The 14,697-nt window shown below is 41.0% G+C and overlaps 1 protein-coding gene across 1 annotated transcript; it reads right to left on the bottom strand.

Moving 5' to 3' along the window:
- Positions 1-568: 568 nt before the first annotated feature.
- On the bottom strand, positions 569-8,199 carry LOC135542385 (zinc finger protein 501-like). Its single transcript, XM_064969312.1, has 2 exons — positions 7,652-8,199; positions 569-3,481 (listed from the first exon to the last, which is right to left on the bottom strand). The coding sequence occupies exons 1-2, from the start codon at positions 7,977-7,979 to the stop codon at positions 2,280-2,282; spliced, it is 1,530 nt and encodes a 509-aa protein (XP_064825384.1). The 5' UTR covers positions 7,980-8,199; the 3' UTR covers positions 569-2,279.
- Between the last annotated feature and the right edge of the window lie 6,498 nt (positions 8,200-14,697).

Below are 14,697 nucleotides of genomic sequence, written 5' to 3'. Positions count from 1 at the left end.
AGTGTTCCCCTGTCAGCCCCCAGGGAGAACATCGCCGGAGGATGGAGGTAGCCATCCACACTCTTCGGGGACTCCCTGAGTAACGCCTGGAAACCTCTCTTTCCGTTCCAGAAACCCAGGGAGTCCCTGAGGTACCTCGCTGAGGAGACATTGTCCATATATCTCCCCAGAAAGGCCCTCACCTCTTCATCCTTCACATGCGGATTGTACATGGTTACGGTGACCACCCTGAAGTTGTTCTTCGCCAGGCTGGTCACCGCATAATGGCACAGCGGTCCCGTTTTCTCCTCTTCCTTTGCCATCTTCATCACTTCGTCATGTTTTTCTTCTTTTTGAAACGTCACATCGAAAGCCTTCTCAATCGGGTTCCCTTGAAGGCAGAGCACTTCCTTCACCTCTATCCTGAGGCATCCCATCAAAACGGTCCTTCCAAATGTCTCTCTACTCCACGGCTCCATCTCCTTTTCAGTCCAGGCAAATCGTAAGGTATTTGCCATACCAATCCCCGGAAACGATCTGTATTGATTCATTTAAAAAAATAATCTCTCTTCAAAAAGAAGCTTTAACCTGAAATGAAAAACATCTTTAATAGGAAAAGGTGGAGCAACTAAAGGTGTTGACTCTCCACATATTTCAAGACAACTGGAGCACTGGGCCAGACACTCTTAAATAGAACCTGGACCATCTCAGGTGAAACACCTTCCCACTAACGAGATGGACAAGCCAGCACAGGTGTAACACATACTAACGAGGTGACAGCAATCAGTGCGTCCTACGTGCTAACAAGCTTGACGTGCTGATGAGCAAGAGGTGCTAACGAGTTAGACGAGCTAAAGTCCAACCTCAAAACATAAATGGAAAATCCAAAGCCTGTAACACCTTCCCACTTAAGACAACAAATATATCCTATATTTTTGATGGACAAGTTTGCTCACCACCAACAACTTCCATTTCACATTATAATCAACTACAATGCTTCACCTTCTACAATACAAACATGGTGTCTACTGGCTGTCAACAATTAAAAACACGTATTTCTAAATAATAATATACAATAGTATTATTTTTTTCAAAATGTTCTTTACAGAATCGGAAAACTCACTAGCTTCAAGAAATCTAGTCCACTTTTTATTTAACTAGGCAAGTCAGTTAAGAACAACTTCTTATCGACAATGAAGGCCTAGGAACAGTGTGTTAACTGCCCTGTTCAGGGGCAGAACAACATATTTTTACCTTGTCAGCTCGTGGATTTGATCCAGCAACCTTTCGGTGACTGGTCCAACGCTCTAACCACTCGGCTACTGAAAGTACGTTGAAATTACGTTGCTTTAAAGTAATTTTAAAAAATGACCCGAAAATACATATTTTCAACAACATTTTGCCTGGTGGAATAGCCCCAATGTCAAAACACAGTTTTAACGTGTCCAAATCAATAACAAATATTCAGAAACAGTTTGGGATATATTGAAACCCTAAACATAAAATGTGCTATGTACACAAACATCTGTTTGTAATAATCATATTAATAATAATCGTATTACTTTTTTAAACAAGCTCCTTATAAACTGCACAAGCATCGGAAACACTGTTGTTTTGACAAGTAGCAATAAATCACCGATATCAATTAGGGGGGAAATCAGGTTGTACGTGATGTTGAAACTAACACAACTAAAAAAAACATGGAAATGGGAGATATCTTTCCCTTCACTGGTTAGGACAACATGCAGAAGACAGTCAGCTACATTTTGGAGTGATGCATAAAAATTTAGGGGTCGCTAAACAAACGAACACAACAATTATGTGTCATAACTCATCGCAAAAATCATTTGTGCGAGAGGAGGGAGATGAGGTTGCACGTCCTGTTAAAACCAACAGCTCAAAAAACACACGGAACCTGGGAATAATGCGTACATGCCTGGTTAGAGGACAATTTGTATAAAACAGACTGCTTCAATTTTGATTCAAGTGGGTCGCCAACACATCTCTTTTTTTGGTAGCCACTTTTTGTTAAATCACATAAATAGTAACTCTTTCAATTCAGAGCCTGGATTTTTCCCTGAGGCGCATATAAGTTGAAATCAATAGAACAGGACGCAAATGATTACAGATCGACATTGTGACATTATCAAAATACTCCTTGTACAACATTGTGACATGAATTCATTGATATCATTGAAACAACTCCTTCATGTATGAATTTTCTGATGTTTGATCCGAGGTATTTTATCAGATTATCTCTGGTCAAACTGATCACAGCTGGGATTTCTCTCCGGTATGTGTTATATGGTGTAAAGTTCGCTTGCTAGACGGAGTAAAACTCTTCCCGCATTCAGCAGAGCTATAAGATTTCTCTCCTGTGTGTGTTTTCTCTGGTGTGACATCAGGCTGGTCGACTGAGTAAAACTCTTCCCACATTGAGCACAGCTATAAAATTTCTCTCCTGTGTGTGTTCTCTGGTGTATAGTTAGATAGCGAGATGTAGTAAAACTCTTTCCACATTGAGCACAGCTATAAGGTCTCTCTACTGTGTGTGTTCTCTGGTGTATAGTTAGATAGCGAGATGTAGTAAAACTCTTCCCACATTGAGCACAGCTAAAAGGTTTCTCTCCTGTGTGTGTTCTATGGTGTGATATCAGAGCGGTTGACCGAGTAAAACTCTTCCCACATTGAGTACAGCTAAAAGGTTTCTCTCCTGTGTGTGTTCTCTGGTGTTTAATCAGACAGGAAGATCCAGTAAAGCTCTTCCCACATTGAGCACAGCTATAAGGTTTCTCTCCTGTGTGTGTTCTCTGGTGTATAGTCAGACTGCTAGAAGTAACAAAACTCTTGCCACATTGAGCACAGCTATAAGGTTTCTCTCCGGTGTGTGTTCTCTGGTGTTTAGTCAGACTGCTAGATGTAACAAAACTCTTCCCACATTGATCACAGCTATAAGGTTTCTCTCCTGTGTGTGTTCTCTGATGTATAGTTAGATAGCTAGAAGTAGTGAAACTCTTCCCACATTGAGCACAGCTATAAGATTTCTCTCCTGTGTGTGTTCTCTGGTGTTTAGTCAGACAGGAAGACCCAGTAAAGCTCTTCCCACATTGAGTACAGGTAAAAGGTTTTTCTCTTGTGTGTGTTCTCTGGTGTTTAGTTAGATAGCGAGATGTAGCAAAACCCTTCCCACATTGATCACAGCTATAAGATGTCTCTCCTGTGTGTGTTCTATGGTGTGATATCAGGGTGGTTGACTGAGTAAAACTCTTCCCACGTTGTGTACAGCTAAAAGGTCTCTCTCCTATGTGGATTGTCTGATGAATTTTAATGCCTGATGAGGTGAATCTCTTCCCACAATCAGAGCAGCGGTGAGTTCTCTTCCCTGTGGGTCTCTGCTGGTGTTTCTTGAGGTGTTCTGATGTGGAGAGACTCTTCTCTGCCTTGTCAGCATCATGATGTTGTTGAAGCTCCCCAGAGGATCTACGATAGTCACGTCTCTCTCCTGGATGAACAACAAAGTCAGACAGATGGTTAAAGGCCCACAACAGCAGAAATCCATTGTAAAAGTAAAAAAAAAAAAAGTTAAAATGAGCAAGAATAGTCATATTTTGCCTTGTTTTCACATTAGTAGTAACATCAATGATTGAGGTATTCAAGTTGTGGAAAACCCTAAGCAATGTGCCAGACGACTTTTGGTCTCCAAAATAGGACAATTTCGGTGTTCGCTAACATTGCGGCACGAGGGCGATGCACACACAATTTGGTTGTAGGAACTCCTCCCTGCTAATGAGGAAACTGCTAGTTATGGATGTCGTATATCTGCTAATGGGGAAACCACTAGTTATGGATGTTGTATATCTGGTAATGAGGAAACCACTAGTTATGGATGTACTATATCTGCCAGGAGCAAAAAAGGCGAGCAAAGATTTGTTTTTAACAATGTATTCTGAATGTGAATGGGGGAAAACTCAGGGGAGTAACCTCTATTTCCAGGTTGTTTATGAGTGCATTTCACACTACTTTGGATTATAATTGTAAGGCTCGTTTGACTGTCCTACTTAATATAATGTTTGTGTTGTCACAAATCAACTGCTTTATACTTTTTTTAAAAACATTTCAACCAGTAAAATGCTCTTTGGCTAGCATATCCATCAGCCTGACAATTAGGCTTTGTACACTAAGTGTTTGCCAAATTGGCACAAAACTTCACCTAACAACAACATAGACCTACTGTAAGACCCATAACTTCACCTAACAACAACATAGACCCACTGTATAACCCTTAACAACAAAAAATTAGACCTACTGTAGGACCCCTAACAACAACATGCAGTGGGGAGAACAAGTAGTTGATACCACTGCCGATGTTGCAGGTTTTCCCACTTAAAGCATGTAGAGGTCTGTAATTTTGATCATAGGTTTCACTTCAACTGTGAGACGGAATCTAAAACAAAAATCCAGAAAATCACATTGTATGATTTTTAAGTTATTAATTTACATTTTATTGCATGACAAAAGTATTTGATACATAAGAAAAGCAGAACCTAAAATTTGGTACAGAAACTTTTGTTTGCAATTACAGAGATCATACGTTTCCTGTAGTTCTCGGCCAGGTTTGCACACACTGCAGCAGGGATTTTGGCCCACTCCTCCATACAGACCTTCTCCAGATCCTTCAGGTTTCAGGGTTGTCGCTGGGCAATACGTACTTTCAGCTCCCTCCAAAAATGTTCTATTGGGTTCAGGTCTGGAGACTGGCTAGGCCACTCCAGGACCTTGAGATGCTTCTTACGGAGCCACTCCTTAGTTGCCCTGGCTGTGTGTTTCGGGTCGTTGTCATGCTGGAAGACCCAGCCACGACCCATCTTCAACGCTCTTACTAAGGGAAGGAGGTTGTTGGCCAAGATCTCGCGATACATGGCCCCATCCATCCTTCCCTCAATACGGTGCAGTCGTCCTGTCCCCTTTGCAGAAAAGCATCCCCAAAGAATGATGTTTCCACCCCCATGCTTCATGGTTGGGATGATATTCTTGGGGTTGTACTCAAGCCTTCTTCTTCCTCCAAACACGGCGAGTGGAGTTTAGACCAAAAAGCTCTATTTTTGTCTCATCAGACCACATGACCTTCTCCCATTCCTCCTCTGGATCATCCAGATGGTCATTGGCAAACTTCAGACGGGCCCGGACAAGTGCTGGCTTGAGCAGGGGGACCTTGCGTGCGCTGCAGGATTTTAACCCATGACGGCGTAGTGTGTTAATAATGGTTTTCTTTGAGACTGTGGTCCCAGCTCTCTTCAGGTCATTGACCAGGTCCTGCCGTGTAGTTTTGGGCTGATCCCTCACCTTCCTCATGATCATTGATGCCCCACGAGGTGAGATCTTGCATGGAGCCCCAGACCGAGGGTGATTGACCGTCATCTTGAACTTCTTCCATTTTCTAATAATTGCGCCAACAGTTGTTGCCCTCTCACCAAGCTGCTTGCCTATTGTCCTGTAGCCCATCCCAGCCTTGTGCAGGTCTACAATTTTATCCCTGATGTCCTTACACAGTCCCTGGTCTTGGCCATTGTGGAGAGGTTGGAGTCTGTTTGATTGAGTGTGTGGAAAGGTGTCTTTTAAAACAGGTAACGAATTCAGGTGCAGTTAATACAGGCAATGAGTGGAGAACAGGTAGGTGATCAAATACTTTTGTCACACAATAAAATGCTAATTAATTACTTAAAAATCATACAATGTGATTTTCTGGATTTTTGTTTTAGATTCCGTCTCTCACAGTTGAAGTGTACCTATGATAGAAATTACAGATCTCTACATGCTTTTTAAGTAGGAAAACCTGCAAAATCGGCAGTGTATCAAATACTTGTTCTCCCCACTGTAGACCTACTGTAGGACCCATAACTTAACCTGACAACAACATAGACCTACTACGCATATAGAAGTAGGACGAGTTTACCTGGCCGGAGCGCAAATCTAGGCCTATAAATGTGCCCATTTGGGGATGTCTGATAGTATTTCTGATTGTCTTAACTCACCACCACTAATGAGCTGAGGAGCTTCTCATAGCAAATTTCTCTTCACCTCAAACAGCAAGTAAACAAAGTCTACTCAAAATCAATTGCAAGTGAGAATAGTTCTTTAAAGTACTTCAAAAACATTTCCAGCTCTTGCACTTTCGATAACCAAAGGGAAAAATGTAACGCGCTGATCCAGTGGAAATGTCATAAAATACCCAAGTACCTCTTATCCCTTCCACAAATAGCCAACAACTGTGTCTGTACCAAACTCAATGGCGCGGGAAACCGAGAGCCCCGAATAATTTTAAACAAGGTTTCAAGTTCGTTGGAGACAGGCCATGTGATTTACAAGATATTTATTTGCAATGTTTTTATTTGTTGGCTTTATGTAGGCAATTATTTACATAGTTGGCAATAAAAGTAACTTTTAGACTTGTAGAATTTTCATTTAGATTTAGAATGTAGATTAATCGCAGACAATGATTCTGAGATACTATTATCAATTAAATGAAACTGTTCCATTAAAATGTGAATATTAAAATCATAACGGGCATGCAGATCAGTATAAATGGTAAGATAAATTTGCACTCCAAATGTAGGTTGCAGAGTACTTGTGTTGACTATTACCAGCACCTTCAGAATTTATGATCGCCAGCAGGAGGTGGTGGTTCAGGAAGAGTTCTCTCTCTTCTGGTTGGGCATATTGATGTAATGGCATGAAATAAATATGATAATAATATATATCCTAGAAACCTGGTTAAACTATCATTATGATATCATGGATGGATTCTAGAATATACTATATAGCCTAGAAACCTGGTTAAACTATCATTATGATATCATGAATGAATTCAAGAATATACTGTTTAGCCTAGAAACCTGGTTAAACTATCATTATGACACCATGGATGAATTCTAGTATATATGATATCGCCTAGAAACCCGGTTAAACTATTATTATGACATCATGCATGGCCAGTCGTTGTATTCATAGTGTAGTGGATTCAGGGGGTAGCCCTGAGCTGAACTCAAACCTGGCTACAGCGACTGTCAAGCCAACACCTTTAAGTGTTACACCAAGATGTCTGAAATTCTTGACGAGGTCGCTAGATGTTGGGTTACGGTTTCTACAATAGCGTTCTCTATGAATCTGAGAGAGGTTACACTTCTCCTTCCCCCATCCCTCAGATGTTTACCAAACAGAGTCTCTGTGCAGCCATTTTGTTGCTGTTTAAAAAAAAACACAAAACCCAGCAATCTGCAGTTCAGACAATAACAAATCTGTAATTCACCACTGTTTTGGTAAAAAGATGATTATGGGGTTGGAGAAATGTAACTACAGACAGACAGACCTATGGATGCAAGGACTGACCATCTATGATATCAACATTATAGTTTTAACAATGTTGAGGCTATACAGTGTTGATTTACATTGTTTCTAAACATTAGAGTAAAAAAAAGCTTATTTGGGGATCCGATGGCGTACAACAGTTGAACTAAGCTCATGAAGCATGTGTTATATTCTTCAATAATCAATGGCTATAAATAAATAATTTAAAAGTCACAATGTGGATGTAGCAATTGCAGATTTCCGCTTTAACACCAAACATCAGTTCAACAACTGCAGAGTTTGTGCCTGTTTTTAAGACAGTACTTACTAGTGTTAATCCGGGAACGGTTTTTCAAAACCATCTTATGGCTAAATTCACCGTTAGAACCATTGGATGCCTTAAGATGCGTTTGGGAAACCGGGCCCAGATATCCAGTTTCCTCCTTCTCTTCTTCCTCCTCCTTTTTCGGTTTAACAGTCATCTCCCACTCCTCTTTCAATCCATAAACTGCACCCTCCTCTCCCTTTACTGTAACATCCTCCTCCTCTTTCACTCTGAACGCGTCTTCATCTTTCACAGTAACAGCCTCACACTCTACTTCTTGTTTTACTGTGATATCCCCTTCATTAGAAGGAGAGTAGCTTAGTGACCGCATGGTCGGGATGTTAGCTATGCTAATGCTAACTTAACCAGTCCGCTAGCTGAATAATAATAACACCGTAAATATTAAATTAAATCGGATAACTAACTAGACCACAGAAGTGGTTTTAAAACACAGTGACTAATATACGCGTCTAAAGAGCTTTATTGATTCAGCTATTTCGTCTAGCAATCTACCGAGGTGGCTGACTAACTTGCTGCTGTTGAAAGAAGCGTTCCGTCCACTAGATTATACGTCACACTAACAGCATTGCCTTAAAGTCGCAGACCGCCATCTGCTGACTGGAGTGGGTAACGCAGTTGGGTAAATGTATATTTAATTTTCAGACAAAAAGTTAAAGGTTAGGAATCTTTGACGTCAATAGGCCTAAAATATTAATTAGCCCCCACTAAATAAATCAATATCAGTCAATATATTTTTTTTATGTGATTTCCTTTTTTCGTCAACTGCTCCATCGCATCTTAAACTTACGATAGGGTCGGCACTAGGACCAGGGTAGGCTGCTGCTGCATTCGTGACTGTTAGACTTTCTTCAGCAATGATGGCGGACAGATACGAGGAGAGAGGGGTACCTCTACACAGACCTGAACTGGATCAAAGATGGCTGACATAAATACTAGTAGAGATGGGGTACCCATACACAGAACTGAACTGGATCAAAGATGGCTGATGTTGGATCCTGTATTTTACATTATATCCATTACCATATATATGATTGAATATTATCTGCTGTTGGCTTGTGTGGATGTATGTATGTGTTATGCAACATAGCTGACTTGAAACATTGTTAAAAGTATCAGGTACATGGGACTTTCTCATGATGGAAAAATACAGAGAAGCATGAAGACAGCAACTGTTCAAATTAGTTGGGAGGGGGGCACATTCGGGGGTGGGGTGTTGCGAGAACAAGCGGTCTTTTGTTAGATAACAGGAGCCAGGTGCGAGATAACGTTATGGAGCATGAGAACCTGGATGTTCTTCACAAGCAAGTTACATCTATCAACAGAAGCGCCAAGAGGCGGGGTCCCGCCTGAGCGCCTGCAATAGGCTGGACAAGTTTAAACCACGCCCAGTCTCTACTGTGATAGACAGTAATATTGAATGTTCAATTTTGTAAGCTTGCCTTACTGATATTTGCCATGCAGATAGATTAAATAACGTAGCTAGCTATGTTCTTGCTCATTGTGCAGTGGATTATAAAAATCCCTGTATGCCTATGGATGTGTAGCTAGCTATCTAGCTGATCTGTGTACCCAAATATTTGGTATACATATTAGTTCAGAACCTAGCTATGAACCTCAGCTATCATAGCCAGTTGTATAAACTTCAAAACAGCCTGAATGACATTAATGAAGCCTATGGATTGAGTAGAATATAATATGTTGTGCCAAGGATGCAAGTCGTATATACATGTAGTTATTACCATGCATGAGATCCCCACATTGTAGCCTGTACATTTAATATATTCACTGATCATGTACTCTACCTTGGTAAATATAAAGGTGCAGTTTAGGTATGAATGTCTTTGAGATTATTTTTCAGTCATATCCAATACCAGGAGTATCAAATTCCAGTCTTTGAATGACTGTCTGCATGTATGTATTACAATTATACACTTCAACAGTGTTTACCAATCTTGGTCCTGGGACATCAATGGTTACACATTGTAACTAATAGATTAGAAACAGGAGTTAACTAGTTAATTCATATATCCAGAAATATGTTAAAAAACAGAACTACACTTCCTATGCATCATGTAAATACTCTAAAACCGGTTCATCTCAATATCTAATGCTCATCTGCATTGATCTGATAAACACAGGATAGGTGGAGTTTTTCATCACATTACACTTCATTTCATCCAGTAGAGAATATGAAACACTTTACTGAAAAGATTATAAAAATGTTATAAATACAAGTTCAATCTGTACTTCAATGCACAGACAGGAAGAATGAGGTGGCGAGAGAGGTGTAAAAGACAGAAGGGGAAAGAGGTAAGCACATAGGAGCAGGGAAGGCAGCACATGATTAATGTATCACAGTGCTACCTAAATATTCTCTCAGTTCATCACAATTACATAAGTGTCTCGTCGGTCCAAAGGTAATCTTAAAAGCAGGTGAGGTGGCAATGGGACTGGGGGGTTGGCATCCTCTCACATCAAAACATATCTGCAGATGGAGAGAGAGCATGTTTAAGCCTAGTGTTTTTCTTTTTAATTCTAACATTGTTATTCATCAATCAAGAGGTGAAATGCAAAACTGACCTTGGATCATTAACTCTGGGACTACTGCATTTCTTTCTGTATTTCAATGTAAAGAATCTCTTTAATAATACTTCCTGTTGACCTGACCAAGGGACCTCTCATGCTGTGCCCTCTAGGTAGCCAGTTCAGATGCAGGAGGGGTTCACCGACACAGCTGATATAACCTATAGGATTTAGGGAGAGAGGGATGAAGTGAAGGAGAGAGACTTAATTGAAAAAAATAAGGTAGTTAAAGCCAGTGTTCAACAGGAATCTATATGTGGCCTCACCTGGTGTCCACACCACACTAAGTGGCTGCAGAGTACTTTATGCTGAAAAACATGAACGGACCCAAAAGGACAAACAATATAGAGTAGTTATAGAAACAATGAAGTGTCTTACTATTGGAAGGAGTCAGTTTTCCACCTGAGCCTGCTTACTGCACAACAAAATCCATCAACCAGATTGATTCATGAGTGTGTAGGTGATAGGGTGTCTAATTGTTCTATATTTTTTTCAATATGGGTGATTTAAAATAGCCTGTTTGGTTTTTGTACAGACATCACACCCTTACCTAAACAGCACCCTCACATGAGAAGTAGAAATCAAAGGGAGAGAAACTGCGAATTGAATAACTGCAGTTGACATAGCTAAGTAAATGGAAGAATACTCTTATTGCAATGTGAATGGCTCTTAAAAGAGCCTTTGGTTGTGCATAGTGTAGTCTATGGTGTTGCCAGGGAACAGCACCCTCTTTGAAGAAGTAGGTGAAGATCTCTTGCACACAGATTGCCTCTTGCTGCGTTGATGGACCCCATCCCCATCCTTGAAACATCCTTGTTACGGGATTTTTTTATGAATAATGACTAAATAATGTATACAGTTAACGTAGAATTATAACTACCAGAATTCTACCCTGTATTTCTAGTAGTGTTAAATAATGTTTGTTCATTAGGAAGGGGTTATGTAGCATAGATCTAGGAAGAAAGGAATGCATGTGAATGTAGAAAGAGAATGAAGAGGAGCATTAACCTATGTTTGAACCGACCTGGCTGTAACTCTGGAGAGATACGACAGGGAGAGCCCCACCAGAGCTCTAGTATCTGGGGGAGACTGTAACTGTCAGCTGAGTGGTTATAAACTGTGGTGAGACTCGTGAGAAAATCCCTATGTTTGTGTGTATGTATGTGCGTAGGTTAGAATGTTACAAATACATTCCTTTTATGTATGCGCGGCAGAGCTCTCGCAAATAAACTTGGATCTGAGCAACTGTGAGCTGGGAATTCTGTCTGTTTTATTTAAGACCAGAACTTTACAACCTCTGGGTATCAGACAGATAAAGATAATTGGAATTTATAAACATTGATTAAAAAATGACTGAACAATCCTGCAGAGCAGCAGACTTCTCCTGTGGCACTTGGCGGTGAGCTGCAGGTCCCCTCCTGGTCCGAGAGTCCATCTTCATAAAGTTACGCAGGACACCGGTAGCCTTCACACACCTGAATTCCTCCAGGAGGCAGTCCCAGATGACCCTGGTCACCAGACCTTGCAGTGCCCTACACGGTAACTGTAAGCAAACGTTTTGAAGGAATCTCCAGTTACAAGGTCTCTGTAGGAATATGGAAGACAATGTAATTATTAGACTTTTAAACCACCTGGTTATTATGGATTACTAAAGTATAATATCCCTGATAGCAAATCATGATAACATTGGATTGATAGATGCATGGGCATACATACAGTGGGGCAAAAAAGTATTTGGTCAGCCACCAATTGTGCAAGTTCTCCCACTTAAAAAGATGAGGCCTGTAATTTTCATCATAGGTACACTTCAACTGTGACAGACAAAATGAGAAAAAAAAATCCTGAAAATCACATTGTAGGATTTTTAATGAATTGTTTTGCAAATTATGGTGGAAAGTAAGTATTTGGTCACCTACAAACAAGCAATATTTCTGTCTCACAGACCTGTAACTTATTTAAGAGGCTCCTCTGTCCTCCACTCATTACATGTTTTAATTGAACTTGTTATAAGTATAAAAGACACCTGTCCACAACCTCAAACAGTCACACTACAAACTCCACTATGGCCAAGACCAAAGAGCTGTCAAAGGACACCAGAAACAAAATTGTAGACCTGCACCAGGCTGGGAAGACTGAATCTGCAATAGGTAAGCAGCTTGGTTTGAAGAAATCAACTGTGGGAGCCATTATTAGGAAATGGAAGACATACAAGACCACTGATAATCTCCCTCGATCTGGGGCTCCACGCAAGATCAACCTGTGGGGTCAAAATTATCACAAGAACTTTAAGCAAAAATACCAGAACCACACAGGGGGGACATATTGAATGACCTGCAGAGAGCTGGGACCAAAGTAACAAAGCCTACCATCAGCAAGGGCATTGAAGATGAAACGTGGCTGGGTCTTTCAGCATGACAATGATCCCAAACACACCCCCCGGGCAACGAAGGAGTGGCTTCGTAAGCATTTCAAGGTCCTGGAGTGGCTTAGCCAGTCTCCAGATCTCAACCCCATAGAAAATCTTTGGAGTGAGTTGAAAGTCCGTGTTGTTAAGCAACAGCCCCAAAAATATCACTGCTCTAGAGGAGATCTTCATGGAGGAATGGGCCAAAATACCAGCAACAGTGTGTGAAAACCTTATGTAGACTTACAGAAAACGTTTGACCTCTGTTATAGACATTTGTTGGCAATGACAAAGTATTGAGATAAACTTTTGTTATTGACCAAATACTTATTTTCTACCATAATTTGCAAATAAATTAATTAAATCCTACAATGTGATTTTCTGGATTTTTTTTCTCATTTTGTCCGACATAGTTGAAGTGTACACATGAAAATTAGAGGCCTCTCATCTTTTTAAGTGGGAGAACTTGCACAATTGGTGGCTGACTAAATACTTTTTTTGCCCCACTGTATATCTGTGCTGTGATGTTTCACAAATGTTTTTATAAACATCGTTTCCACAGATAAAATGTTTTGCTAAAAGTATTATATGCCTTTTCAAATCCCCCATTAGTGCTTTGCTCTGCACAGTTAGCTGTAGGTAAAATGTTGCACTTCTTCAGCCATTCTGTGACCAAAAAGAAGCTACATATGGACAGTAACCAAAATAAAATGCCTCTGGAAATGACAAAGCACCTCGTAATCTTGCTGGGAATGGAACAAAGGGATCCCTTCTGTGGTAACAGACTGGGACGATTTGTAATCAAAACTAATTCCCATGAATGGAGTTCATATGAACCATGAGACAGTGTGGCCCTTTCCAACAGGGCCCTTTACCTGTATCACTAGACACTTCATAGTGAGCTACAGGTAGGAATCAGCAATGAATCCCAATAATGAGCTACCTATGGAGGGGTAACCCTTTGTGGACAAATCTCTCAACGTATTACTGTTACCCTGGGGAGATTGATATACCCCTTGAACACAGTCTCCAACCCTCGTCGGATGTGGCAGGGCTTGCAAACTATTACAGACTACAAAAGGGAAGCACAGCAGATAGCTGCCCAGTGACACGAGCCTACTAGATGAGTTAAATTACATCTATGCTCACGTCGAGGAAAGTAACACTGAAACATGCATGAGAGCATCAGTTGTTCCGGACGACTGTGTGATCACAATCTCCACAGCCGATGTGAGTAAGACCTTCAAACAGGTTAACACTCACAAGGCTGTAGGGCCACGGATTACCAGGACGTATGCTCCAAGCATGCGCTGACCAACTGGCAAGGGTCCACCACAGTTTTCCTGGAGAGAAGTGGCTTCGTTGCTGCCCTTCTTGACACCAGGCCATCCTCCAAAAGTCTTCGCCTCACTGCGTGTGCAGATGCACTCACACCTGCCTGCTGCCATTCCTGAGCAAGCTCTGTACTGGTGGTGCCCGATCCAGCAGCTGAATCAACTTTAGGGGACGGTCCTGGCGCTTGCAGGACTTTCTTGGGTGCCTTGAAGACTTCTTCACAAAAAATGAACCACTCTCCTTGAAGTTCTTGATGATCTGCACTGAAATCAACCATTTATCAATCTTACTGGCAGCAATATCCTTGCCTGTGAAGTCCTTTTTGTACTAAAAAGAATGATAATGGCACTAGTTTCCTTGTAGGTAACAATGGCTGACGGAGGAAGAGCAATGATTCCAAGCACCACCCTCCGTTTGAAGCATCCAGTCTGTTATTCAAACTCAATCAGCATGACAGAGTGATCTCCAGCCTTGTCCTCGTCAACACTCACACCTGTGTTAACGAGAGAGTCACTGACATGTCAGCTGGTCCTTTTGTGGCAGGGCTGAAATGCAGTGGAAATGTTTTTTTGGGGATTCAGTTAATTTGCATGGCAAAGAGGGACTTTGTAATTATTTGCAATTCACCTGATCACTCTTCACAACATTCTGGAGTAAATGCAAATTGTCATCATACAAACTGCGGCAGCAGACTTTGTGAAAATGT

The sequence above is a fragment of the Oncorhynchus masou genome, chromosome 6 (genome assembly GCF_036934945.1).
Source record: "Oncorhynchus masou masou isolate Uvic2021 chromosome 6, UVic_Omas_1.1, whole genome shotgun sequence".
Taxonomy (NCBI): domain Eukaryota; kingdom Metazoa; phylum Chordata; class Actinopteri; order Salmoniformes; family Salmonidae; genus Oncorhynchus; species Oncorhynchus masou.
This window is presented reverse-complemented; position numbering and strand designations above follow the sequence as displayed.